At 41.9% G+C, this 26,043-nt stretch overlaps 1 protein-coding gene across 1 annotated transcript; it reads right to left on the reverse strand.

Moving 5' to 3' along the window:
• On the reverse strand, positions 1-20,299 carry LOC132895931 (protein LKAAEAR1-like). Its single transcript, XM_060936671.1, has 3 exons — positions 20,006-20,299; positions 12,926-13,045; positions 1-60 (listed from the first exon to the last, which is right to left on the reverse strand). Exons 1-3 carry the CDS (start codon positions 20,297-20,299, stop codon positions 1-3), a joined length of 474 nt encoding a protein of 157 aa, XP_060792654.1.
• Positions 20,300-26,043: the final 5,744 nt, after the last annotated feature.

The raw sequence follows: 26,043 nt of genomic DNA on the forward strand, positions 1-26,043 counted from the left end.
TTATCTTCTGATTATGGTTAGGCCTTTCTCATCCTCCAGAATTTCCTCAACTCTCCGTCTCTGTAAAGCAATAAATAAAAGTGAAACATCTTTAAACCAAGAAAACAACCAGTGAGTGTGTAAAAAAGCTTAAACGACAGAGAACAAACTGCATATAGAAATAGTATGGTATGGGGTCACAAATGTTTCAATGATTTAATAGTCTGGTGACTATTGCTTGCTAGCATGAGCCATTGGCAGGCCAAGACTTACATTCATACCCACATAACCTGTCAATTAATTTCACTGTAGTTACAGAATAATTCATATTATTCTATCCACATTCACTGGATATGAGCAATCATGGACTCTGATTGGCTACTCTTCTACTAGGATATCAGCTCATATACCACGAGTAGTGAAAAACAAAATAGGGGTGCGCATCAAGTCAGATATATCACTTTGTTATCAAGTATTTTAAAAAAATCAGAAATAGCTAGAAGAATATAGTCCGTCAACTCCCCGTATCTCCTGTTCCATACTCCAGCCCAGTCGGTGGCAGTAATGCACTTTTAAGTTGGTTTGCCAACCACCAAAAAAAACCCTAAAGAAGAAGTAGAAGAAGAAAATGGCGGAGCATGTTGCTGAACCATTCATTCATTCATTATCTCTAGCCGCTTTATCCTTCTACAGGGTCGCAGGCAAGCTGGAGCCTATCCCAGCTGACTACGGGCGAAAGGCGGGGTACACCCTGGACAAGTCGCCAGGTCATCACAGGGCTGACACATAGACACAGACAACCATTCACACTCACATTCACACCTACAGTCAATTTAGAGTCACCAGTTAACCTAACCTGCATGTCTTTGGACTGTGGGGGAAACCGGAGCACCCGGAGGAAACCCACGCGGACACAGGGAGAACATGCAAACTCCACACAGAAAGGCCCTCGCCGGCCCCGGGGCTCGAACCCAGGACCTTCTTGCTGTGAGGCGACAGCGCTAACCACTACACCACCGTGCCGCCCCGTTGCTGAACCAACCAAGGATAAAATAAAAACTCTACTCGAAAACAAAACCCCCAAAAATACAAAAAAGCAACAAAATATGGAATAAAATTATAGAATGTAAGAATGTACATTTTTTTTATTTTTCAAGAATTATTATTATAGCATTTTTTCACAAATTGCTCCTGTCATTTTGCCGGTTTGCGGCACGGTGGTGTAGTGGTTAGTGCTGTCGCCTCACAGCAAGAAGGTCCGGGTTCGAGCCCCGTGGCTGGCGAGGGCCTTTCTGTGCAGAGTTTGCATGTTCTCCCCGTGTCCGCGTGGGTTTCCTCCGGGTGCTCCGGTTTCCCCCACAGTCCAAAGAGATGCAGGTTAGGTTAACTGGTGACTCTAAATTGACCGTAGGTATGAATGTGAGTGTGAATGGTTGTCTGTGTCTATGTGTCAGCCCTGTGATGACCTGGCGACTTGTCCAGGGTGTACCCCGCCTTTCGCCCGTAGTCAGCTGGGATAGGCTCCAGCTCGCCTGCGACCCTGTAGAACAGGATGAAGCGGCTAGAGATAATGAGATGAGATGAGATTTTGCCGGTTTGTTTACATTCTAAGCGGAAATTATTTTTGTCGGACGTTTTGTACGGAAGTTTTTATTTATCAAATTTCCAAAAATTAAAAATGCTCTGTTTCTCAAAATCCAGAAAGAAAGAAAGCACAACTTTATTCATCACACACTTGTGAAATTTCCTCTCTGCATTTAACCCATCTGAAGCAGTGAACACACACATGCACAATGAGCACACACACATACCCAGAGCAATGGGCAGCCATGCTAACAGCGCCCGAGGAGCAGTTGGGAGTTAGGTGCCTCGCTCAAGGGCACCTCAGCCCAAGGCCGTCCCATATTAACCTAACCGCATGTCTTTGGGGGAAACCGGAGCACCCAGAGAGGGGGAGAACATGCAAACTCCGCACAGAAAGGCCCTTGCCGGCTGCTGGGTTTGAACCCAGAGCCTTCTTGCTGTGAGGCAACCGTGCTAACCACTACACCACTGTGCTGCCCAAGTGGCAATCCAGTGAATCCAGTGAATGTGGATAGAATAAAACAGTTATTCCACTCAATCTTGTCGTACATGGCTCATGTATGACACTATTTAATGGAATAACCTTTAAGTAGTTGGTGATAATGTTTTAAGATGAATTGAATAATAAGCTTAGAGTTTAAGAGGATACCTTCAAAATTAAGGTGAATTTACACCGGACGAGTTTCTGGAGTGTGATTGATTGACTGATGTGTCACATGTGTCACAGTTACACTTCCATTACAACTGTTCTGCCCCCCCCCAAAAAAAAACACAAGGGCATTTTTTTCATTGGAACCAGTATAATATTCCCATTTGCCTGTTTCCTTGTGTTATTTAGAGCCAAACAAGAAGTATAATCGGTGTTGATGGTGTTCATCAAATGTCAAAACCAGGAAGTACACTTCTGAAAACAAGGCATAGAAATAAATCTACAGAAATACACCATAAGACTTCACAATGCTACAAAGAAACAGCAATGTATAACAAACTAATCTAGGAGTAACACAGGCGAACACAATCAGCTCATGAACCAATGACATTATGAAGGGCTGTGATTCAACCAAACCAGAAATCAAAACATCAGCACATGGACTTCTTGTGTCCATGACACCTCAGTTAGTACCAATAGCAAAGCTGATAATGACCCACTTGGGTAGGCTATAAAAGCTCCCTGAAACAACACACTCATCTACTGGCCATTTTCTTGTTGAGGACTTGTGAATTGTTGAACTTTCCCAACCACTTGTACTGCAGAGCATGATGGAGAGCTGTTTGTTTTCCAGGCCTTGGTGAAATTGGGTGATGGACAATGATTGATGCTGTAGTTGTTTGGGATTGGAATCTTCATTCATCACTTACAGAGCCTTTCCCTAACTACAGCATAATAACTATAGCTGTGCATGAAGCTCACAGATGATATAAATACCGCTGCCTATTTATTATCCTTCCTCTGACGCCACATGGTTGCAGCAGGGAGAGAAGTGAACAGCAGACACAGTTGTGGAGCCCTCGAGGAGGAAATAGGTGCAGAAATGGGCAAAAGGCTTGGCTGCTGAGCCCACGGAACAGGAAGACTGAGTGCCTTTGCCATGTTGGAGACAAATGCAAGGGCAGTGCAGCAAAACTACAGTGTATGTGGTTTGATGACTGAGTGGAGGACCACTAGGCCAAATAGGACACTTGGGTTGAAAAGAATGGCCAGAGGATGAGCATAATGTAGTGTGATCTTTAATGGGTTACCCACGTGGGGTCATGCCAGAAGGCAACTTTGCGATTGGTTCTTAACAATGAAATAAGCAAAAGAGAAAACTATACTAGTTCTAAAGAAAACCTCCCTGGAAGTTCTGCATTCAGTTGTACAACCACAGCTTTAGACTGTTCAAACCACATGCTGTGTGTCAGAGGTGCAATAGTGGCACATCACACTGCCCTTGTTTTAGGCTTCGGCTGATAGCGCAGTATGGTACATTCTTAGCAAAAATGTTGCATATAGTTCTAAAAAAAGTTGTTTTTCATGTAACAATAATGAAACTCTTTTTGCTGCCATATTGGATCATTTTAAAATATTCTTTAACCAAATCTTTTTTTTTTGGGGGGGGCACGGTGGTGTAGTGGTTAGTGCTATCACCTCACAGCAAGAAGGTTCTGGGTTCGAGCTCAGCGGCCGACAGGGGTCTTTCTGTGTGGAGTTTGCATGTTCTCCCCGTGTCCGCGTGGGTTTCCTCCGGGTGCTCCGGTTTCCCCCACAGTCCAAAGACATGCAGGTTAGGTTAACTGGTGACTCTAAATTGACCGTAGGTGTGAATGTGAGTGTGAATGGTTGTTTGTGTCTATGTATCAGCCCTGCGATGATCTGGCGACTTGTCCAGGGTGTACCCTGCCTTTTGCCCGTAGTCAGCTGGGATAGGCTCCAGCTTGCCTGCAACCCTGTACAGGATAAGCGGTTACAGATAATGGATGGATGGATGGATGAACTCTTTTAGGGTGCTATAAATAGCCATGTTTTCTTAATGTTGTTTGTTCCAAATGGATTTTTAAAATATTATTATATTTTATTTTATGTAGACTTATGGCCCTTTTCCACTACCCTTTTTCAGCTCACTTCAGCTCGCTTCAGCTCACTTCAGCCCGACACGGCACGCGTTTCGACTACCAAAAACCAGCACGACTCGGCTCGTTTCAGCCCTGCTTAGCCCCTAAAACTCGCACCGTTTTGGAGTGGGGCTGAAGCGAGCCAAACCGAGCTGAGTGAGGTTGGGGGCGTGAGCAGACACTCCCCTGTGCACTGATTGGTGAGGAGGAGTGTCCTCACATGCCCACACACGCCCCGCGAGCACGCTGGGATCTGTAAACACTGCAAACCCGGAAGAAGAAGAATTACGAGAATTTCTGAAGCCTTATGCGCCTCGCCTCATCTATACGCTCTTGCCAGTATCTGTTGGCGTTGTCGGTGACAACAAGCCACAGCACCAAGACCAGCAACACTAACGACTCCATGTCCTCCATGTTTATTGTTTACTATTCGGGTCGTGAGACTACCGCTGAAAAGATCACATCGTGGACGAGTTCGCGGAGCGCAAGGCTCGTCGTATGCCCTTCAAATAATGCGCGCAGTAGGCTATTGATGTTTTATTATGAGCCATGTACAGTATGTCGCCTAATGTTTTTTTGTTTCTGAGTTACATGTTCGTTTGAAGGACTTAATGTACAAAATAACATAGTTGCACCCCGTAGTGTTGAAATTGGTAAACACAGTGCATTCAGTGAGGTTTGCACCGCCCTCCTTTTATTTCTGACTCTTCCTGTCACCGTTGCAACCTCTGAGCGCTCATTCGTATGCCCTTCAAATAATGTGCGCAGTATAGGCTATTGATGTTTTATTATGAGCCATGTACAGTATCCTAATGTTTTTTATTTCTGAGTTACATGTTCGTTTGAAGGACTTGATGTACTAAATAACATAGTTGCACCCGGTAGTGTTGAAATTGGTAAACACCGCAGTTGCGGACATTTTGTAGCCTAAAATGATGTTATGATAAGCTTTAATAAAGGGCCCGGTCATTTGCCCCGCCCCCGGCCCGGCTCTGACTTGTTCCGCCACTGTCACTGATGTCACTGTTTGCGCTGCTTAACGACATCACGTGACGTCCACCCACTTTCGCTAACTCCACCCAATGTGTCCACCCACTTCCAGCCAGCACGGTTCAGCGCGGTTGTAGTCGAAATGCAACTCCAACAGCCCCGCTCAGCTCGACTCAGCTCGACTCAGCACGGCACGGCTCAGCCGCATTTGTAGTGGAAAAGCGGCATTTCTGCACTTACTTTTGGGCCTGGAACAAGGAGTCAATTCTGTGTACAGCATTGCTGTTGGGAGCATTCTAGTTGGCAGTGGTAATATGACTGCTATTCTTGTTCATGCAATGTTACTACTATTACAACAACAACAAGAACTAATAATAATAATAATAATAATAATAATAATAATAATAATACATAGTAATTAAATAGTATTATATCCCTCATCAAAAAAATTCCCGTTCAGGGATTGGCTAAGGATGGCTCACGTGACATAAAATAGTTCTACCATTGATTAAGCAATGTATCTCATGATGTAAAAAAAAATGGATATGGTATGAGTCAATCATGGTATATCCTGGATATACCATGAACTGACATCACAATTTCAAGCTATATGGCTGACTCGAGTCACATCTGTGGCTCTGTGAGCGTTTCTCTGTGTGTAGAGCTACGCATCATGATCATGCCTTGTGAGGCAGGCGATAGCATGGTACATTACACATGTGCACGTCGAAGGGCATGCCGACATAAACAACAAACATGGCTGCCTCCGGTATTTTTTTTTTAAAGATTTATTTCTAATTCTGTGTAGTTAACATTTAGTTTGGAATATTTTGATGATATAAATTGAATATACCATGCACTGAGAGGCACCAGTGATTATGGAGTCTCTTCGGTGACTGGCATAGTACTATTTTCTTCAGGGCTGCGCCCCTCACAAAATAGTACTCTATCAGTCACCTTAGAGAATACAAAATTTCAACCACAGCCTCTCAGTGCATGGTTTATCGGAGTAATATACTAGCTTTACATTAACTTCACCTACCGTATATTCCCATAACATTTTTGTTTGACAGTGATGAACTTAAATGTGATTTACTCAGTATCAGTGATATGGTTGACTACTCTAATAGTTCTGACAACTTTGACAGCTTATATTAAGTATACAGTGTTTTAAAAAACCCAAAGTGATATTCACAAAACAAAACACTGGTATTTCCAAGGAAAATGTCAAGTTTAAATGTTTAAAATTTCTTTACAAAGCTGAACAAGTACGTGTATTTTGCTAAAACAAAGAGGGAGAACATTTTGAAGTGAAAACATTCGGAGGTTGCTTATTTATTACATAAAAAATATGTTCCTGTAATGAACAACTATCTCTACAATGAAGGAAAGTACTATTTTGTTGCAAGCACATACAAGCAGTTTCTAACAAAGACCACTATTCTGGCAGAAGCCCTTTGTATGCCCTTATTATGGAGATACAGCTATAACTGTCAAACTGGAACACAAAACATTGCTGGTTATGACAGCAATGCTGGTTATGCCTTCAGACTGAAGCTTTATCAGAAAGATAACTTGTTATAACATGACCCATATCGATGAATGACTAAAGGAAAAAAAACCAATATCCATCTTCAGCTGGTCCAATCTCCCATATTTCCTTGACATGGTTGAACATGGGAGTTTTTTTGATTAAAATGTGTGCAGAAGACAAATAGTCTGGATTGAAGATTCTTCACTTACATTGTTGTGACGCTCCACTTACATGCCTGGCATGAATTGGGGTACCAAGTGGGAATTGGAGTTACTGGGGTAATATTGTAGTACAACCCCGATTCCAAAAAAGTTGGGACAAAGTACAAATTGTAAATAAAAATGGAATGCAATGATGTGGAAGTTTCATAATTCCATATTATTCAGAATAGAACATAGATGACATATCAAATGTTTAAACTGAGAAAATATATAATTTAAAGAGAAAAATTAGGTGATTTTAAATTTCATGACAACAACGCATCTCAAAAAAGTTGGGACAAGGCCATGTTTACCACTGTGAGACATCCCCTTTTCTCTTTACAACAGTCTGTAAACGTCTGGGGACTGAGGAGACAAGTTGCTCAAGTTTAGGGATAGGAATGTTAACCCATTCTTGTCTAATGTAGGATTCTAGTTGCTCAACTGTCTTAGGCCTTTTTTGTCATATCTTCCGTTTTATGATGCGCCAAATGTTTTCTATGGGTGAAAGATCTGGACTGCAGGCTGGCCAGTTCAGTACCCGGACCCTTCTTCTACGCAGCCATGATGCTGTAATTGATGCAGTATGTGGTTTGGCATTGTCATGCTGGAAAATGCAAGGTCTTCCCTGAAAGAGACGTCCTCTGACTGGGAGCATATGTTGCTCTAGAACCTGGATATACCTTTCAGCATTGATGGTGTCTTTCCAGATGTGTAAGCTGCCCATGCCACACGCACTAATGCAACCCCATACCATCAGAGATGCAGGCTTCTGAACTGAGTGCTGATAACAACTTGGGTCGTCCTTCTCCTCTTTAGTCCGAATGACACGGCGTCCCTGATTTCCATAAAGAACTTCAAATTTTGATTCGTCTGACCACAGAACAGTTTTTCACTTTGCCACAGTCCATTTTAAATGAGCCTTGGCCCAGAGAAGACGTCTGTGCTTCTGGATCATGTTTAGATACGGCTTCTTCTTTGAACTATAGAGTTTTAGCTGGCAACGGTGGATGGCACGGTGAATTGTGTTCACAGATAATGTTCTCTGGAAATATTCTTGAGCCCATTTTGTGATTTCCAATACAGAAGCATGCCTGTATGTGATGCAGTGCTGTCTAAGGGTCCGAAGATCACGGGCACCTTGTATGGTTTTCCGGCCTTGACCCTTACGCACAGAGATTCTTCCAGATTCTCTGAATCTTGTGATGATATTATGCACTATAGATGATGATATGTTCAAACTCTTTGCAATTTTACACTGTTGAACTCCTTTCTGATATTGCTCCACTATTTGTCGGCGCAGAATTAGGGGGATTGGTGATCCTCTTCCCATCTTTACTTCTGAGAGCCGCTGCCACTCCAAGATGCTCTTTTTATACCCAGTCATGTTAATGACTTATTGCCACTTGACCTAATGAGTTGCAATTTGGTCCTCCAGCTGTTCCTTTTTTGTACCTTTAACTTTTCCAGCCTCTTATTGCCCCCGTCCCAACTTTTTTGAGATGTGTTGCTGTCATGAAATTTCAAATGAGCCAATATTTGGCATGAAATTTCAAAATGTCTCACTTTCGACATTTGATATGTTGTCTATGTTCTATTGTGAATACAATATCAGTTTTGGAGATTTGTAAATTATTGCATTCTGTTTTTATTTACAATTTGTACTTTGTCCCAACTTTTTTGGAATCGGGGTTGTAAGACACATTTCACATTTAATTAGACTCATGAATGTTTTCAGGCATTGAAGTCATTCAGTAGTTGTAAGTTAAGATGACTGGGCTTTTTTTTCTAAATAGATGTTTCACCACACATCTGTGGAGCTTTGTCAGGTGGAACTAATGGATCTGAACATTCAAGATTTCAACACTATGTACGGTATTTTTGGATAGCAACCTAAAGCTAGAGGAGGCAATTTACAACCCCAAATCAGAAAAGGTTGGACAGTATATAAAATGCAAATCATAAAAAAAGAAAAGTATTGATTTCTACATTTACTTTGACTTGTATTTCATTGCAGATAGCATGAACCCAAGACATTCCACGTTTTGTCTGGTCAACTTGATTTCATTTGTTAATAAACATCCATTCCTGTTTGAGACCTGCAACACATGTGATGTCAACAGGTGATTGTACTCATGATTGGGTACAATATCAGTATCCAGGAAATACCTAGTCTTTAAGGAGCAAAGATGGGCTGAGGATCTCCAGTTTGTCACCAAATGCATGAAAGAATTATTGAAATGTTTAAAAACAATGTTCGTTAATGGAAGATACGATGGAATTTGGATTTTTCACCCTCTACAGTGCATAATATCATGAAACGATTCAAGGACTCTGGAGGAATTTCAGTGCATAAAGGGTAAGGGCGCAAGCCTAAGCTGAACACCTGTGATCTCCGATCCCTCAGACGGCACTGCATCAAAACCATCATTCATCTATAGCTGATATAACCACGTGGGCTCGGGATTACTTTGGCAAACCTTTGTCAAGCACTACAATATGGAGTTACATCCAGAAATGCCAGTTAAAAGTTTATGGGACAAAATAACACCTGAAACACTTCATCACTTGTAACTTCAGTCACTAAACATCTTTTAATTGATCTGAGAAGAAATGGAAACATTATAAAGTGGTAAATGCTTCACCGTCCCATCTTTGTTTTGAAATGTGTTGCAAGAATCAAGATAGAAATGTGTTTATTTTGAAAAAAAAATGCATGAATTAAAACATCAAATAATGTGCTGCTGTATTGTTTTGAATGCAATACAGGTCAAAGATTATTTACAAATCATTGTTTTCAGTATGTAAAGAGAATTTCAAGAAATAGAACAAACAAAATGCTTCTAAAATTCAACCCCAAATCAGAAAAGGTTGGGATGGAATCTTGAAATTGAAATTAAATTCAATTTCAAGATTCCATCCCAACCTTTTCTGATTTGGGGTTGAATTTTAGAAGCAGGGCGGCACGGTGGTGTAGTGGTTAGCGCTGTCGCCTCACAGCAAGAAGGTCCTGGGTTCGAGCCCCGGGGCCGGCGAGGGCCTTTCTGTGTGGAGTTTGCATGTTCTCCCCGTGTCCGCGTGGGTTTCCTCCGGGTGCTCCGGTTTCCCCCACAGTCCAAAGACATGCAGGTTAGGTTAACTGGTGACTCTAAATTGACCGTGAGTGTGAATGGTTGTCTAGGTGTCAGCCCTGTGATGACCTGGCGACTTGTCCAGGGTGTACCCCGCCTTTCGCCCATAGTCAGCTGGGATAGGCTCCAGCTTGCCTGCGACCCTGTAGAAGGATAAAGCAGCGAGAGATAATGAGATTTTAGAAGCATTTTGTTTGTTCTATTTCTTGAAATTCTCTTTACATACTGACAGCAATGATTAAATCAGATGCTCTGAAAATAAAAAGAAAAAATATGTCATCTCTGGCAGTCACAGGGCTGTAAACCGCTTGTCCTATCATTCATACAGTCCGAATAAAAGGACGGGATGGCCTACCTGCCTGTTTACATTGCACATGACCAGAGTCTTCCACAAGGTGAGGCAGACATATTGCAGACATGTTACTAAAGCTAGCAAGTTAGTGAACAGCTGTGAACACTAACAATAGTCATGTTCGTTATTTACATTAATTATAATAATGTTCTGTGTTTTCTTACATGTGAATGAGACATGAGGTGGCTGGATATGACAACAGTGTGCTATACTCCTCTCCCCAATGCTCTCTTGCATGGACTCATCCTCCAGCAGTAATCAGTCAGTGCAGTGTTCACATGTTTTGGAGGAGCAGCTTTAGAGGGAGGCCTGAATGGTGGGGTTTGGATTTTTCAGTTCGATACTTTCAAGATCTCGCATACTCTTGCTGGTTTCTCCAACTTTGCCTACCCTAGCTTTAAGTCGGAATTGTGTGTAACTGAGACATACCTCTGTTTTAGTGCACATTAAGAAGCCATTATTTATCACACATACACTCAAGCACAGACTTAAGCACACAGTGAAATTCCTTATCTGCATTTAACCCATCTGAAGCAGTGAACATGCACACACAAGTGAGCAATGAGCACACACACACACACACACACACACACACACACACACACACACACACACACACACGTGTGAGCAATGAGCACACACACACACACACACACACACACACACACACACACACACACACACACACACCAGAGCAGTGGGCAGGTATGCTACAGTGCCTGGGGAGCAGTTGGGGGTTAGGTGCCATGCTCAAGGGTACTTCAGCCCAACCTCAGGCCAGGGCTGCCCCATGTTAACCTAACCACATGTCTTTGAACTGTGGGGGAAACCAGAGCACCCGGAGGAAACCCACGCAGACACGGGGAGAAACATGCAAACTCCACACAGAAAGGCCCCTGCCGACTGCATGGCTCAAACCTAGAACCTTCTTGCTGTGAGGTGACACCTGTGCTGCCCAATTAATTCTGATTAATTAATATTTACTTCCTTTTGGCTAAACTGCTTTCAGATCCATATATATATATATATATATATATATATATATATATATATATATATACACAAACACACAGGTGATTATAGGAAATCACGCACACTGATGGTTTGAGAAATTCAGACTATTTCTCGCTAATCACCTCAAGCACCTCCGCAAAATGGTGGCTAATCGGTTTGTCACCGTAAACGAGGAAGAATTGCAAATTATGAAAGAAAATGCTGCTCCTAAAAGCCCTAAAAATGCTACGAAGTTTGGTCTAAAACTATTCAAAGGTAAGGTGGAGTTGTGATTTATTTTATCTATTTCAGAACAAAGTATTTTATGTGAGTCGGCATGGATAAGTGACACAAGTCTGTGTGCATTACATCTGCATGCCGCTTTTGAAGTTTGAAATAAATTATTTTTAAAAAATATGATTTATAGCAAAGCGAGAGATCCTGCCTTGAACACAGGTCTACAGGATACCAAACCTGCACCCTGATCACAACACCAAAGAGCCAGGCTCATTAGTATGGCAGTCAGAGCACATACTAAACTGTCATGATGAGCACTCCGTCACACTACCCTCCCCTTCAGGAGGCACACCCGTGCACTTCACGCACACAGGCATCCCTCAGCCATACTTCTCCTATACCAGAGTGCCCACCCACTTGTGCTTCACCCATCTCTGGGGTCCCTCACACAGGGGCCACCTATCCTGGGGGTCCCTTGTATTGCTTATCGGAGGAGTGCCTTGTATATTGCTCATATACAAGGCACACCTCCAATCGCCTTCCAGCAAGCCATCCCACTTCTGACACCATCTGTAGCAAAGCAAGAGAACAGTCACCTTATCCTGCCTTGAACCCAGGTCTACAGGATACCAAACTTGCACCCTGACCACAACACCAAAGAGCTAGGCTCATTAGTATGGCAGTCAAAGCACATACTCAACTATAGTGACGGGCACTCCGTCACATGATTTAAGTTTTTTTTTTAAATAATCACCTGCATATTTATACTAAAATAATTATTTGCCTCAGGCTCAGTGAATATCACTGATATTCACTGAGCCAAAGAATTGCTTCATATATGTGTGTGTGTGTGTGTGTACACTGACTCACATCAAACACACCCTAGTTCTTTTACATTACACTCACTGCACCATTTGCATCTGTCTGCTGACAGCTGAGTGCAGTGTGAGTTATGGCAGTGGGAAATAAGTGAGCAGAATTTGCAAGCAGTATTTAATATTAAAGTGTCTGGACTCAAACCTTGAAAATGTTTCGCCACTCTTGTGAGGAGCTTCATTAGTTTTCCTACTGCTGAAGCTATTTGAAAGAGTGGTGCCGCATATTGAAGCCCTGTCACTGTGACTTACAAGTTGTTCAAAGTAATGGGCAGATGCTAGAAAACCTTCATAGATGCGAGGGCTTTACTTTATATTCAATGTTGCTATGTAGACTATAAGAATAAGAATAATCAGAAACATAAAAAATAAGGTGAAAAACATTTTGGGGAAAACACACTTGCTTTTTAAATATGTAGCTCATGTAAGCTATTTCATTGCAGCAGACACCAAGTTACCTGTAGCTGGTCCAGGCTGTCTGCATTATTCCTCTGTTTCTCCTTTGCCAGGAGCAGCTCTAAGCGCACAGCACTCTGCACGTTGGCCTGGCTCGAAATCATCAGGTTAAATTCCCGCATCTAGCAATATGCAGAACACAGTATTGGGTTTAAAGGCAATTATTCATTTCTTTCTGCAGCACCTCTCCAAAGATTCACACATGCTATGGCTAAGCTGCCCAACCTTATTCATAGGGAGCTACATCCCTCCAGCTTTACAACAAGCCTGCTGTATTTAAAAAGATAATTCATCCAAAAGTTCGGTAAACATTATTTAACTCTTAGGTTTTGGATTGGAGCTACAAGGCTAACAAGGAAGGGAATATTGCATAGCTATAAAAAGAATAATAGCCATCTTAAAGCAATAGTGGGAAATGCTGTCGGAATTGCAAATATTAGACTCAGCTAGGAAGCATGACCCAGTACTTGAAGTCAGAATTGTATGCTTCAAGTACTCCATTCATGCAGATTCAATTTGATTTGTATGCTTAATATTTTTAATTCAGACTCATTATGCTATTGCTGCTATTATTACTGAATTATTCAACTCAGAATAATTCTATTTACTCGGGACCTTTACCCAAATGCAGCTAATTATTTGGAATGGACAAATAATGTGTTCTGAACAGATACAAATTGATAGGAACTGGGATTCTGCAAGATGCATCAAAAAATCGATGAGATAGAGGTTTTTACTTTCTTGAGGACATAAGCCACAATCAGATATGAAGTTCATGGTACTGTGTGAAGTAGGCATGCACACGGCATTTACAGCAATGTTAAATTATTCTGCAAGTTTGTTGATATTTTTTTGGGGGGAAATAGAACTAGTTAAATATATTGGAGGGGCAGATACAAAAATATATATCTCTAGATCAGATCGATTATAAACTCAAATTATGTGCTGGAATATCTGAGTTTGTTCCAATGTTTTCCAGTGTTTCTGGGGACATAGTGGTAGAGATCATATTTTTTTAACAAGAAGACAGAGTTATCTATAACCCCCACCCTATATACCAACTGTATACCAAGTTTCAAGATATTATTTGTCACATTTTTCAAGTTCTGCTGCAGAAAACCAACCCTACCTCTTTACACTGACCTCAGCAGCCCATGGCATAAGCCCACTGGACCTTTGATCCAGGTGAGCTAAAAATTAAAATTTTTCATATTTCTTAGTATCAAAAAGCACACATCCATCCATTACCTGTAGCTGCTTATCCTGTTCTACAGGGTCGCAGGCAAGCTGGAGCCTATCCCAGCTGACTATGGGCAAGAGGCGGGGTACACCCTGGACAAGTCACCAGGTCATCACAGGGCTGACACACATAGACACAAACAACCATTCACACTCACAACTACGGTCAATTTAGAGCCACCAATTAGTCTAACTTGCATGCTTTTGGACCGTGGAGGAAACCGGAGCACCCGGAGGAAACCCACACAGACATGGGGGGAACATGCAAACTCCACACAGAAAGGCCCTCGTCAGCCGCTGGGCTCGAACCCAGGACCTTCAAAAGGCACATATACATTATTTAATCAACACATATACCAACTTTCAAGACCATACCACTCATAGTTTTCAAGTTCTGCTCTGGAAACAAAACCTACCCCTAAGGCTAACCTGAGAGACTAAGTCTGAAATTGTTTCCATGGAAACATGAAAAATTAAAATTTCTCAAATTTCTTAGTATGAAAAATCACATGTACATCACCTTGTTAACATGTATACCAAGTTTCAAATCTGTATCATGAATAGTTTTCGGTATATGCTCCAGAAACGAACATTGCTCTTAGAAACTAAGTCAAAATCTATATTTAATTTAAAAATTTGAAAAATACTTTTTTTTTCAAAAATCCAAAATAGCAAAAGGCACCAGTTCAGATGTTGCTTGATATGTTTACAAAGGTTCATGAAGATATCTTCAGTAGTTTTGAAGATATGACCCAGAAACGAAAATGTGACCAGACGGACAGTCGGACGGACGGATGGAACCCGTTTCTATATCTCCTGCCAAACTTCATTTGGATGGGGGATGATAAAAAGGCTTCCAGTGTTGGCCATGTGTACTTAGAGCTTGAATCTGAACACACATACAGACACAGATATTTAGAGCACAAAATCGATACAGATACAGCACATTGCATTACACCCCTGCTGTTTATATACAACCCCGATTCCAAAAAAGTTGGGACAAAGTACAAATTGTAAATAAAAACGGAATGCAATGATGTAGAAGTTTCAAAATTCCATATTTTATTCAGAATAGAACATAGATGGGCGGCACGGTGGTGTAGTGGTTAGCGCTGTCGCCTCACAGCAAGAAGGTCCTGGGTTCGAGCCCCGGGGCCGGCGAGGGCCTTTCTGTGTGGAGTTTGCATGTTCTCCCCGTGTCCGCGTGGGTTTCCTCCGGGTGCTCCGGTTTCCCCCACAGTCCAAAGACATGCAGGTTAGGTTAACTGGTGACTCTAAATTGACCGTAGGTGTGAATGTGAGTGTGAATGGTTGTCTGTGTCTATGTGTCAGCCCTGTGATGACCTGGCGACTTGTCCAGGGTGTACCCCGCCTTTCGCCCGTAGTCAGCTGGGATAGGCTCCAGCTTGCCTGCGACCCTGTAGAAGGATTAAGCGGCTAGAGATAATGAGATGAGATGAGAACATAGATGACATATCAAATGTTTAAACTGAGAAAATGTATCATTTAAAGAGAAAGATTAGGTGATTTTAAATTTCATGACAACAACACATCTCAAAAAAGTTGGGACAAGGCCATGTTTACCACTGTGAAACATCCCCTTTTCTCTTTACAACAGTCTGTAAACGTCTGGGGACTGAGGAGACAAGTTGCTCAAGTTTAGGGATAGGAATGTTAACCCATTCTTGTCTAATGTAGGATTCTAGTTGCTCAACTGTCTTAGGTCTTTTTTGTCGTATCTTCCATTTTATGATGCGCCAAATGTTTTTTATGGGTGAAAGATCTGGACTGCAGGCTGGCCAGTTCAGTACCCGGACCCTTCTTCTACGCAGCCATGATGCTGTAATTGATGCAGTATGTGGTTTGGCATTGTCATGTTGGAAAATGCAAGGTCTTCCCTGAAAGAGACGTCGTCTGGATGGGAGCATATGTTGCTCTAGAACCTGGATATACCTTTCAGCATTGATGATGTCTTTCCAGATGTGTAAGCTGCCCATGCCACACGCACTAATGCAACCCCATACCATCAGAGATGCAGGCTTCTGAACTGAGCGCTGATAACAACTTGGGTCGTCCTTCTCCTCTTTAGTCCGAATGACATGGCGTCCCTGATTTCCATAAAGAACTTCAAATTTTGATTCATCTGACCACAGAACAGTTTTCCACTTTGCCACAGTCCATTTTAAATGAGCCTTGGCCCAGAGAAGGCATCTGAACTTCTGGATCATGTTTAGATATGGCTTCTTCTTTGAACTATAGAGATTTAGCTGCCAATGGCGGATGGCATGGTGAATTGTGTTCACAGATAATATTCTCTGGAAATATTCCTGAGCCCATTTTGTGATTTCCAATACAGAAGCATGCCTCTATGTGATGCAGTGCCGTCTAAGGGCCCGAAGATCACGGGCACCCAGTATGGTTTTCCGGCCTTGACCCTTACGCACAGAGATTCTTCCAGATTCTCTGAATCTTTTGATGATATTATGCACTGTAGATGATGATATGTTCAAACTCTTTGCAATTTTACACTGTCGAACTCCTTTCTGATATTGCTCCACTATTTGTCGGCGCAGAATTAGGGGGATTGGTGATCCTCTTCCCATCTTTACTTCTGAGAGCCGCTGCCACTCCAAGATGCTCTTTTTATACCCAGTCAAGTTAATGACCTATTGCCAATTGACCTAATGAGTTGCAATTTGGTCCTCCAGCTGTTCCTTTTTTGTACCTTTAACTTTTCCAGCCTCTTATTGCCCCGTCCCAACTTTTTTGAGATGTGTTGCTGTCATGAAATTTCAAATGAGCCAATATTTGGCATGAAATTTCAAAATGTCTCACTTTCGACATTTGATATGTTGTCTATGTTCTATTGTGAATACAATATCAGTTTTTGAGATTTGTAAATTATTGCACTCCATTTTTATTTACAATTTGTACTTTCTCCCAACTTTTTTGGAATCGGGGTTGTACAAATGAGTCAAATAATGTTTTTTTTATTAGAGTGTGTGATGATGTCCACCATGACCTAGCGACTTGTCCAGGGTGTACCCCGCCTTTCGCCCGTAGTCAGCTGGGATAGGCTCCAGCTTGCCTGCGACCCAGTAGACCAGGATAAAGCGGCTAGAGATAATGAGATGAGATGAGATGAGATGATGTCCACCCCCTATAGGTGGGGAAGTCCTGCCAGGTTAGCATCATGCAAAGTGTTAAGTTTATTTCTATTGCACTTTTAAGTGCACATCTAAATCATCACACACTCAATTTTTATTTATTTATTTATTTATTTATTTATTTATTTGTTCAGGTTGGTTGGTGATTCCACAAGTTTTCTTTTTGACCAAACTATCACTTAGACCACATTTAACAACTGCCTGCCATGACTCACAAGTGCATAATGATTTACATTTATATTTATTCATTTGGCAGGCGCTTTTATCCAAAACAATTCATCCAATTGCAATGTAATCCTCTCTCAATTGTACGCCACAATTGAAAGTTCAGGGTGTTGACCAAAAAGTGGCTGTCACGAAAACCAAGCTCGGAACAAGAGGATGCAAGTGCAGTTGAGATGGGTTTTAATAAAAGTTCAAACAAGCAGACAAATCTAAACCAGCAAGCAGAGACATAGTCAATGAACAGGTACAGGTCAGGCGATTTACAAACAGGCATAAACAGGGTAATCCAAAATATCAAAGCCACAAAATGAGCGCAGGTCAGATGCAATAATCACAGGCAGAAACAAAACGGCTTGGTAATGAACAGACGTACTAGAACAATACTTCACAGTGAATGTGTGTGTGTGTGTGTGCAGAGTCCTTAAATAGCATGACTGGGATTGAGAACTGGTGTCCATAATTAATACTAAGGTGACGGAGAGCAGTGTGGAGCATGATGGGAGTTGTATTGCTGGGTTAGTTATGGTTAGTGCAGTGAATGAACATGCAAGTGACAGAGAATGGGCAGCGGATGTGACAGTGGCCCTCTGACAGTCCTGGGATTGGAAGTCCATTTTTACAGCTACAAGGATATTTCAGCTATGGATGGATGGATGGAAAGATGGATGGATGGATTTGAGAGTCTTAAAAATTCTAAGAGAAATGAGGCATTTCTGACTATTGCATTGTAAACCTAAGAGTTTTCAAGCATGGGTGTGGAAAGTGCACCATCAGCGAGGAAGTGTGCAGGTTATGAGTGTTTTGATGTGTCAGCTTACAGCTTGATTAAACTTTAATTACAGCCAGTGTGCTGGTACGGTAAGAGACTATTAAACGTCTCACATGTTAACACATGTCTTGTGAGTATGTTGTAAAATGAAATTAAATTTCAAAGCGGAATGTGATGGAGTGCATCAGCTGTAGCAAGTTTATACGTAGTGTCACTCGGTGTGCTTCATACTGCATTGCTTAAAGATAGATAGAGTATATATACTACACACACACACACAAAGTTTGTGAACCCTTTAGAATTTTCTATATTTCTGCATACCGGTAAGTATGACCTAAAACATCTTCAGATTTTCACACAAGTCCTAAAAGTAGATAAAGAGAACCCAGTTAAGCAAATGAGACAAAAATATAATACTTGATCATTTATTTATTGAGGAAAATGATCCAATATTACATATCTGTGAGTGGCAAAAGTATGTGAACATTTGCTTTCAGTATCTGGTGTGACCCCCTTGTGCAGCAATAACTGCAACTAAACGTTTCCGGTAACTGTTGATCAGTCCTGCACACCGGCTTGGAGGAATTTTAGCCCATTCCTCCGTACAGAACAGCTTCAACTCTGGGATGTTGGTGGGTTTCCTCACATGAACTGCTCACTTCAGGTCCTTCCACAACATTTTGATTGGATTAAGGTCAGGACTTTGACTTGGCCAGTCCAAAACATGAACTTTATTCTTCTTTAACCATTCTTTGGTAGAACGACTTGTGTGCTTAGAGTCATTGTCTTGCTGCATGACCCACCTTCTCTTGAGATTCAGTTCATGGACAGATGTCCTGACATTTTCATTTAGAATTTACTGGTATAATTCAGAATTCATTGTTCCATCAATGATGGCAAGCCTTCCTGGGCCAGATGCAGCAACACAGGCCCAAACCATGATACTACCACCACCATGTTTCACAGATGGGATAAGGTTCTTATGCTTAAATGCAGTGTTTTCCTTTCTCCAAACATAATGCTTCTCATTTAAACCAAAAAGTTCTATTTTGGTCTCATCCATCCACAAAACATTTTTCCAATAGCTTTCTGGCTTGTCCACACGATCTTTAGCAAACTGTAGATGAGCAGCAATGTTCTTTTTGGAGAGCAGTGGCTTTCTCCTTGCAACCCTGCCATGCACACCATTGTTGTTCAGTGTTCTCCTGATGGTGGACCATTAGCCAATGTGAGAGAGGCCTTCAGTTGCTTAGAAGTTACCCTGGGGTCCTTTGTGGCCTTGCCGACTATTACACGCCTTGCTCTTGGAGTAATCTTTGTTGGTCGACCACTCCTGGGGAGGGTCATGATTTTTTTTTTGCTGTTTTAAAAAGAAAACTAAATCAGACTGTAAACTCTGAAAGTCTACAGATATATTAACTTGATCTCTTGTGCCTCCATGAGTTCAAGCTAATAAACATTACTTGGGTTAGTAAAAGTAATGGAAGTGTCCTTAGGAAAGCAATGGGGATTTCTCCAAAGACAAATAATGAAGGGAAGGTGATGAGGGCCTGTTAGAAACAGCAGGTTAACGGAATGCAACCAAAAATTAAAAATAAATAAATAAGTTTAAAAAAAATGCATTCAGCATATAACAGCAATTGATGATGTCACATTAGGCCTAAGTTATAAGACAAACCTACCTTCAAGTTATGACACTGCTGCCTCATCTGTCGAATCCTATTCCTTGCTTCAGCAGCTTTTAATTGGCCAATAAGTGTGTCATGGTGCAGTTTTGAATCCAGATCTTGAACAGAATTTTTTCCTTGTGCTTTCTCTTTTAGATGAGCAAGTCTAGAGACAACACGTTGGTGGGAAGCTGCCATCCAGGCTTGTACCTCTTTGGAGGGCTCAGCATAGGCTAGGTATCGAGCCTTTTGCTGAGGGCACATCTTCTTCAAATCTACACTGTTTTTGTTCCCCCACTTCTTTTCCATCTCGATTTGCTTAATTGCACTACGAAGCAGAGCTTCAAGGTTTTTCTGTAAGATATGAAATGTTAAGTAACCATATGTTATACCAACTGTTCACTTCAAAGTACAAAGGCTTATTAGTATCACCATATTATTTTACTTAATACTAAAGCATATACAGTACTGTGCAAGAGACTTAGGCACCCTATTTTTTCATACAAACTTTGATATCGATTTCTATTTTATGACTTCTACATTATCGAGTCAGTACAAAAACATTTTCGAGTTCCAAACGTTCGTTTTCCAGCACAAAATTAAATGTTACAGGAAAAAAAATTTATCTGAGCAGCATATTACATAAGAGAGCACTTTTCAGATTAAAAAAGAAAACATAATGAAGGCTGCTGGGTTTTGCTGCAAAATTAAGACGCGAGTGTGACAGTCAAAGTGTCCAGAAGAACTGTGGCTGGTTCTGCAAGATGCTCAGTAAAACCTACAACTCATTTCCTTATAAAACTGCACTCATTGTACAGTACCTGAGACTACTATTTTTTTAAAGCAAAGGGTCATCTCACACCAAATATTGACTTTGTTTCATTTATTATGGCTTACTGCTATTTATAGTATTTTTTAATGTTGAAACATTTAGTTTCATTATTTTTAAGCCATTTTTGGTCTATATAATTTCTTTCCATGTGCCCAAGACTTTTGCACAGTACTATACATCTTCATCACATTTGTCTATTAATACTAATTAACAAGGTAATTTAAGATGCTATTTGAATAACATTACATACCCAGTGAGCACTGACTGACCAGAGATGTCCATATCCATTACTTGGCATATTTGCTCTGACTGACATTAGCCCATAAAAAGATGTTGCTTTATTTCACCCCTCCTAATTGTCTGTGACAATGAGAATTACCTTCTTATGCATGAGCATGGCAATGCTTTCAATAAAAGTGATGCAATAGAAACAAAACTCTCTAATACTAAACAGACCACATGTTTCATTAGGAAGCAGATGGACTCAGGAAATTACACTGGAATGGTCTTATTGGATTTGCAGAAGGCCTTCGACACTGTCGATCATGAGATCTTACTGATGAAACTGCAAGCTATTGGTCTGAATGGTGCATCCATTAAGTGGTTTCAATCATATTTGACAGGCCGGTCTCAGATAGTCAATGTCAGTGGTGTTCATTCTACTCCTAGAGATATTGTCTGTGGGGTTCCACAGGGTTCAATTTTGAGGGCCTTGCTTTTCTTGACCTATGTTACTGACATGCAAAGAGCTGTGTCTTTGTAAGCTTTTGTTGTATGCCGATGATTCAGGTTTATTAGTTTAAGGCAGATCAGTGGAGTACATTGAAAATAAATTGAGTTGGGAGTTGGAAAAGATGAATGAATGGTTGGTTCTCAATAAACTTTCATTGCATCATAATTTGTGGTGGATAAAGTTAATTTGCTCTGATTTTATATTTGAAACTGATATTAAACATATACATCGAAATAGCAGAATAGGCATGCTACTTTATTTTCTCTAGACAAAAAAAAAGAAGAAACCTTTATTTGTCACATGGCACACTTCAAGCACAGTGAAATTCATCCTCTGCATTTAACCCATCTGAAGCAGTGAACACACACACTCAGAGCAGTGGGCAGCCACACCAGAGCGCCCAGGGAGCAGGTACCTTGCTCAAGGGCACCTCAGCCCAAGGCCACCCCACATCAACCTAACTGCATGTCTTTGGACTGTGGGGGAAACTGGAGCACCCGGAGGAAACCCACACAGACACGGGGAGAACATGCAAACTCCACACAGAAAGGCCCTCGCCGGCCTCGAACCTGGAACCTTCTTGCTGTGAGGCGACAGTGCTAACCACTACACCACCATGAGGCCAAAAAGGCAGCATAAATCCCAGAACGTGCTGAATCCCCAGTAAACGCTGAAGTAGTGAGTAAACCATTATTAAAAAACACCAGGACATCTAAATTATATAAAGTACCGATGAGTATCTGATTTATTTGGCAGGCAATTGTTACCACAGGCAACAAATCACATGCAAATGATGCATGATGCCGCGACTCTGTGGGATTTTCCCTGAAGCAATATATTGTCATAATATTAGATTATTATTATTATTGGGGTGGCACGGTGGTGTAGTGGTTAGCGCTGTCGCCTCACAGCAAGAAGGTCCTGGGTTCGAGCCCCATGGCCGGCGAGGGCCTTTCTGTGCGGAGTTTGCATGTTCTCCCCGTGTCCGCGTGGGTTTCCTCCGGGTGCTCCGGTTTCCCCCACAGTCCAAAGACATGCAGGTTAGGTTAACTGGTGACTCTAAATTGACCGTAGGTGTGAATGTGAGTGTGAATGGTTGTCTGTGTCTATGTGTCAGCCCTGTGATGACCTGGCGACTTGTCCAGGGTGTACCCCGCCTTTCGCCCGTAGTCAGCTGGGATAGGCTCCAGCTTGCCTGCGACCCTGTAGAACAGGATAAAGCGGCTACAGATAATGAGATGAGATTATTATTATTATTAACATTTTCATTAGCCTCAGTTAATACGCACTATAATCAGTGTCATCACGATTAGAAGCTTACCAGTGCAATTTGTGCCACTGCAAATAAAATCAACTTCAGTTTCCAAAAACCGGAAGCGCGCGTTCACACACCGGGTTTGTGTACTGGCGTTGTCATAGCAATGCCGTCATGCGCAGTAACGCGCACGCGGAAGCCATTATGGTTTTGATATGCTGATGATATTCTTTGCATGCCTACCTGTGATATGTAAACAAAAGGATTTTATCATAATTTTATTTTAATGTCGAGAGTAATGAGGGAAGGAGTGTACAGTACCAGTTTTGACACACCTAGCCTACTCATTCATATGTTTGTAGAACAACACTGTAGACATCAACACTATGAAATAGCATATGAAGCACACATGGGATTATGTGGTAAACAAAAAAAGTGTTTAAAAAACAAAAACAAAATATGTTTCATATTTTAGATTCTTCAAAGTAGCCAGTGTTTACCTTGACGATGCTTTGCGCACTATTGGCATTATCTTAACCAGCTTCATGAGTGAGTCACCTGGAATGCTTTTCAATTAACAGGTGTCGTCAAAAGTTAATTAGTGCAATTTCTTGCCTTCTTAATGTGTTTGAGACCAAACAGTAAATAATAAATAAAACATCAGTAAACAGCCCTATTCCACAACTGTAGTAATCCATATTATGTCAAGAACCGCTCAACTCAGTAAAGAGAAACGACATCCATCATTACTTTAAGATATGAAGTGTCTTTAAAAATAAAGAAAAAACAAACTTTTGACTGACACACACACACTACCCAAATCAGGGAAAAAATTGGGACGGTATGTCTCATCATCTCATTATCTGTAGCCGCTTTATCCTGTTCTACAGGGTCGCAGGCAAGCTGGAGCCTATCCCAGCTGACTACGGGCAAAAGGCGGGGTACACCCTGGACAAGTCGCCAGGTCATCACAGGGCTGACACATAGACACAGACAACCATTCACACTCACATTCACACCTACGGTCAATTTAGAGTCACCAGTTAACCTAACCTGCATGTCTTTGGACTGTGGGGGAAACCGGAGCACCTGGAGGAAACCCACGCGGACAACATGCAAACTCTGCACAGAAAGGCCCTCGTCGGCCACGGGGCTCAAACCCGGACCTTCTTGCTGTGAGGCGATAGTGCTAACCACTACACCACCGTGCTGCTGGGGCGGTATGTTGAAATTAAAATTAAAACTGAAAACAGTGATTTGTAATCTTTAACCTATATTGCACTCAAAATAATACAACAGCACATTATTTGATGTTTTACCTCACAAATTGTATAAGTCCCCCACCAAATAAACACTTATTCCAATATTGATTCTTGCAGCACATTTAAAAAAATGTTGGATGGTAAAGCATTTACCACTGTATAATGTTGTCATTCCTTCTCACAACACTTAAAAGATGTTTAGGGACTGAAGACACCAAGTGATAAAACATTTCAAGTGTCATTTTGTCCCATTCTTCCGGTAAACAGGTCTTAAGGTGTGCTACATTACAAGATCAATGTTGTCACATTTATCGTTTCAAAATTCACCACACATTCTCTACTGGGGACAGGCCAAGCACCTGCACCCTCTTCTTCCACAGTCATGCCTTTGTCATGTGGGCAGAATGTGGTTTTACATTGTTTTATTGAAATATGCATGGCTGTCCCTGGAGAAGAAGTCATCTTGAAGGCAGCATATGTTGCTCCAAAACCTCAGTGTACTTTTCTGCATTAATGCTGCCATCACAGAAGTGTAAGTTACCTTTGCCAAGTGCACTGACACAAGCCCATACCATGACAGACCTTGGTTTTTGGACATGTTGCTGGTAACAGTCTGTATTATTATTATTATTATCATCCATCTAGGGGCGGCACGGTGGTGTAGTGGTTAGCGCTGTCGCCTCACAGCAAGAAGGTCCGGGTTCGAGCCCCGTGGCCGGCGAGGGCCTTTCTGTGTGGAGTTTGCATGTTGTCCGCGTGGGTTTCCTCCAGGTGCTCCGGTTTCCCCCACAGTCCAAAGACATGCAGGTTAGGTTAACTGGTGACTCTAAATTGACCGTAGGTGTGAATGTGAGTGTGAATGGTTGTCTGTGTCTATGTGTCAGTCCTGTGATGAGCTGGCGACTTGTCCAGGGTGTACCCCGCCTTTCGCCCATAGTCAGCTGGGATAGGCTCCAGCTTGCCTGCGACCCTGTAGAACAGGATAAAGCAGCTACAGATAATGAGATGAGATGAGATTATCCATCTATCCATTATCCATAATAGCTTATCCTGTGCAGGGTCGCAGGCAAGCTGGAGCCTATCCCAGCTGACTATGAACGAGAGGCAGGATACAACCTGGACAAGTTGCCAGATCATCGCAGGGCTGACACATAGAGACAAACAACCATTCACACTCACATTCATACCTACAGTCAATTTAGAGTCACCAATTACCCTAACCTGCATGTCTTTGGACTGTGGGGGAAACCGGAGCACCTGGAGGAAACCCACGCGGACACAGGAGAACATGCAAATTCCACACAGAAAGGTCCCCATCGGCTGCTGGGCTCGAACACAGAATCTTCTTGCTGTGAGGCGACAGTGCTAACCACTACATCACCGTGCCACCTATTATTAGGGCCCGAGCCCTATGGGCGAAGGCCCTATTGTTCTTGTAAGAGTTCACTATTATTCTTCTTCTTCCGTCTTCTTCTTCTTCTTCTTCTTCTTCCGTCTTCTTCTTCTTCTTCTTTATTTTTCTCCGCTGTTGGGCCATTTTCGGGGCGCTTGCCATGGGCGAAAACGCACGAAATTTGGCACCAGTTCCGAGAATTGCCACCGCTACTCAGAACCAGAAGCCCAAACTTGGCCGGGGCTCCGGGCCTCTATAGCGCCCCCTAAGTCGTTGTGATTTTGGCCTCCCGCATTAAGGTGCCTGGGTGCCATGTTGTTTGTAGTAGTGGCATGACATTTGGTTCACATATGTATCTCACTAAGCCGGACAAAAATGTAACGCCAATGCATTAGCCACGCCCAACAGGAAGTGAGGTAATTTCACTTTTGTGCGAAATGCATGGCCACGAAGACGGCGCAACTCCTCCTAGACCGTTCATAGGAATGTCACCAAAATTGATACACATCATCTACAGACATGGCTGACAAAATTTACTAAATACGTTTCACGTAGGATAAACCGTTCAGAAGTTATAC

This window comes from Neoarius graeffei, chromosome 13 (genome assembly GCF_027579695.1).
Source record: "Neoarius graeffei isolate fNeoGra1 chromosome 13, fNeoGra1.pri, whole genome shotgun sequence".
Lineage (NCBI taxonomy): Eukaryota > Metazoa > Chordata > Actinopteri > Siluriformes > Ariidae > Neoarius > Neoarius graeffei.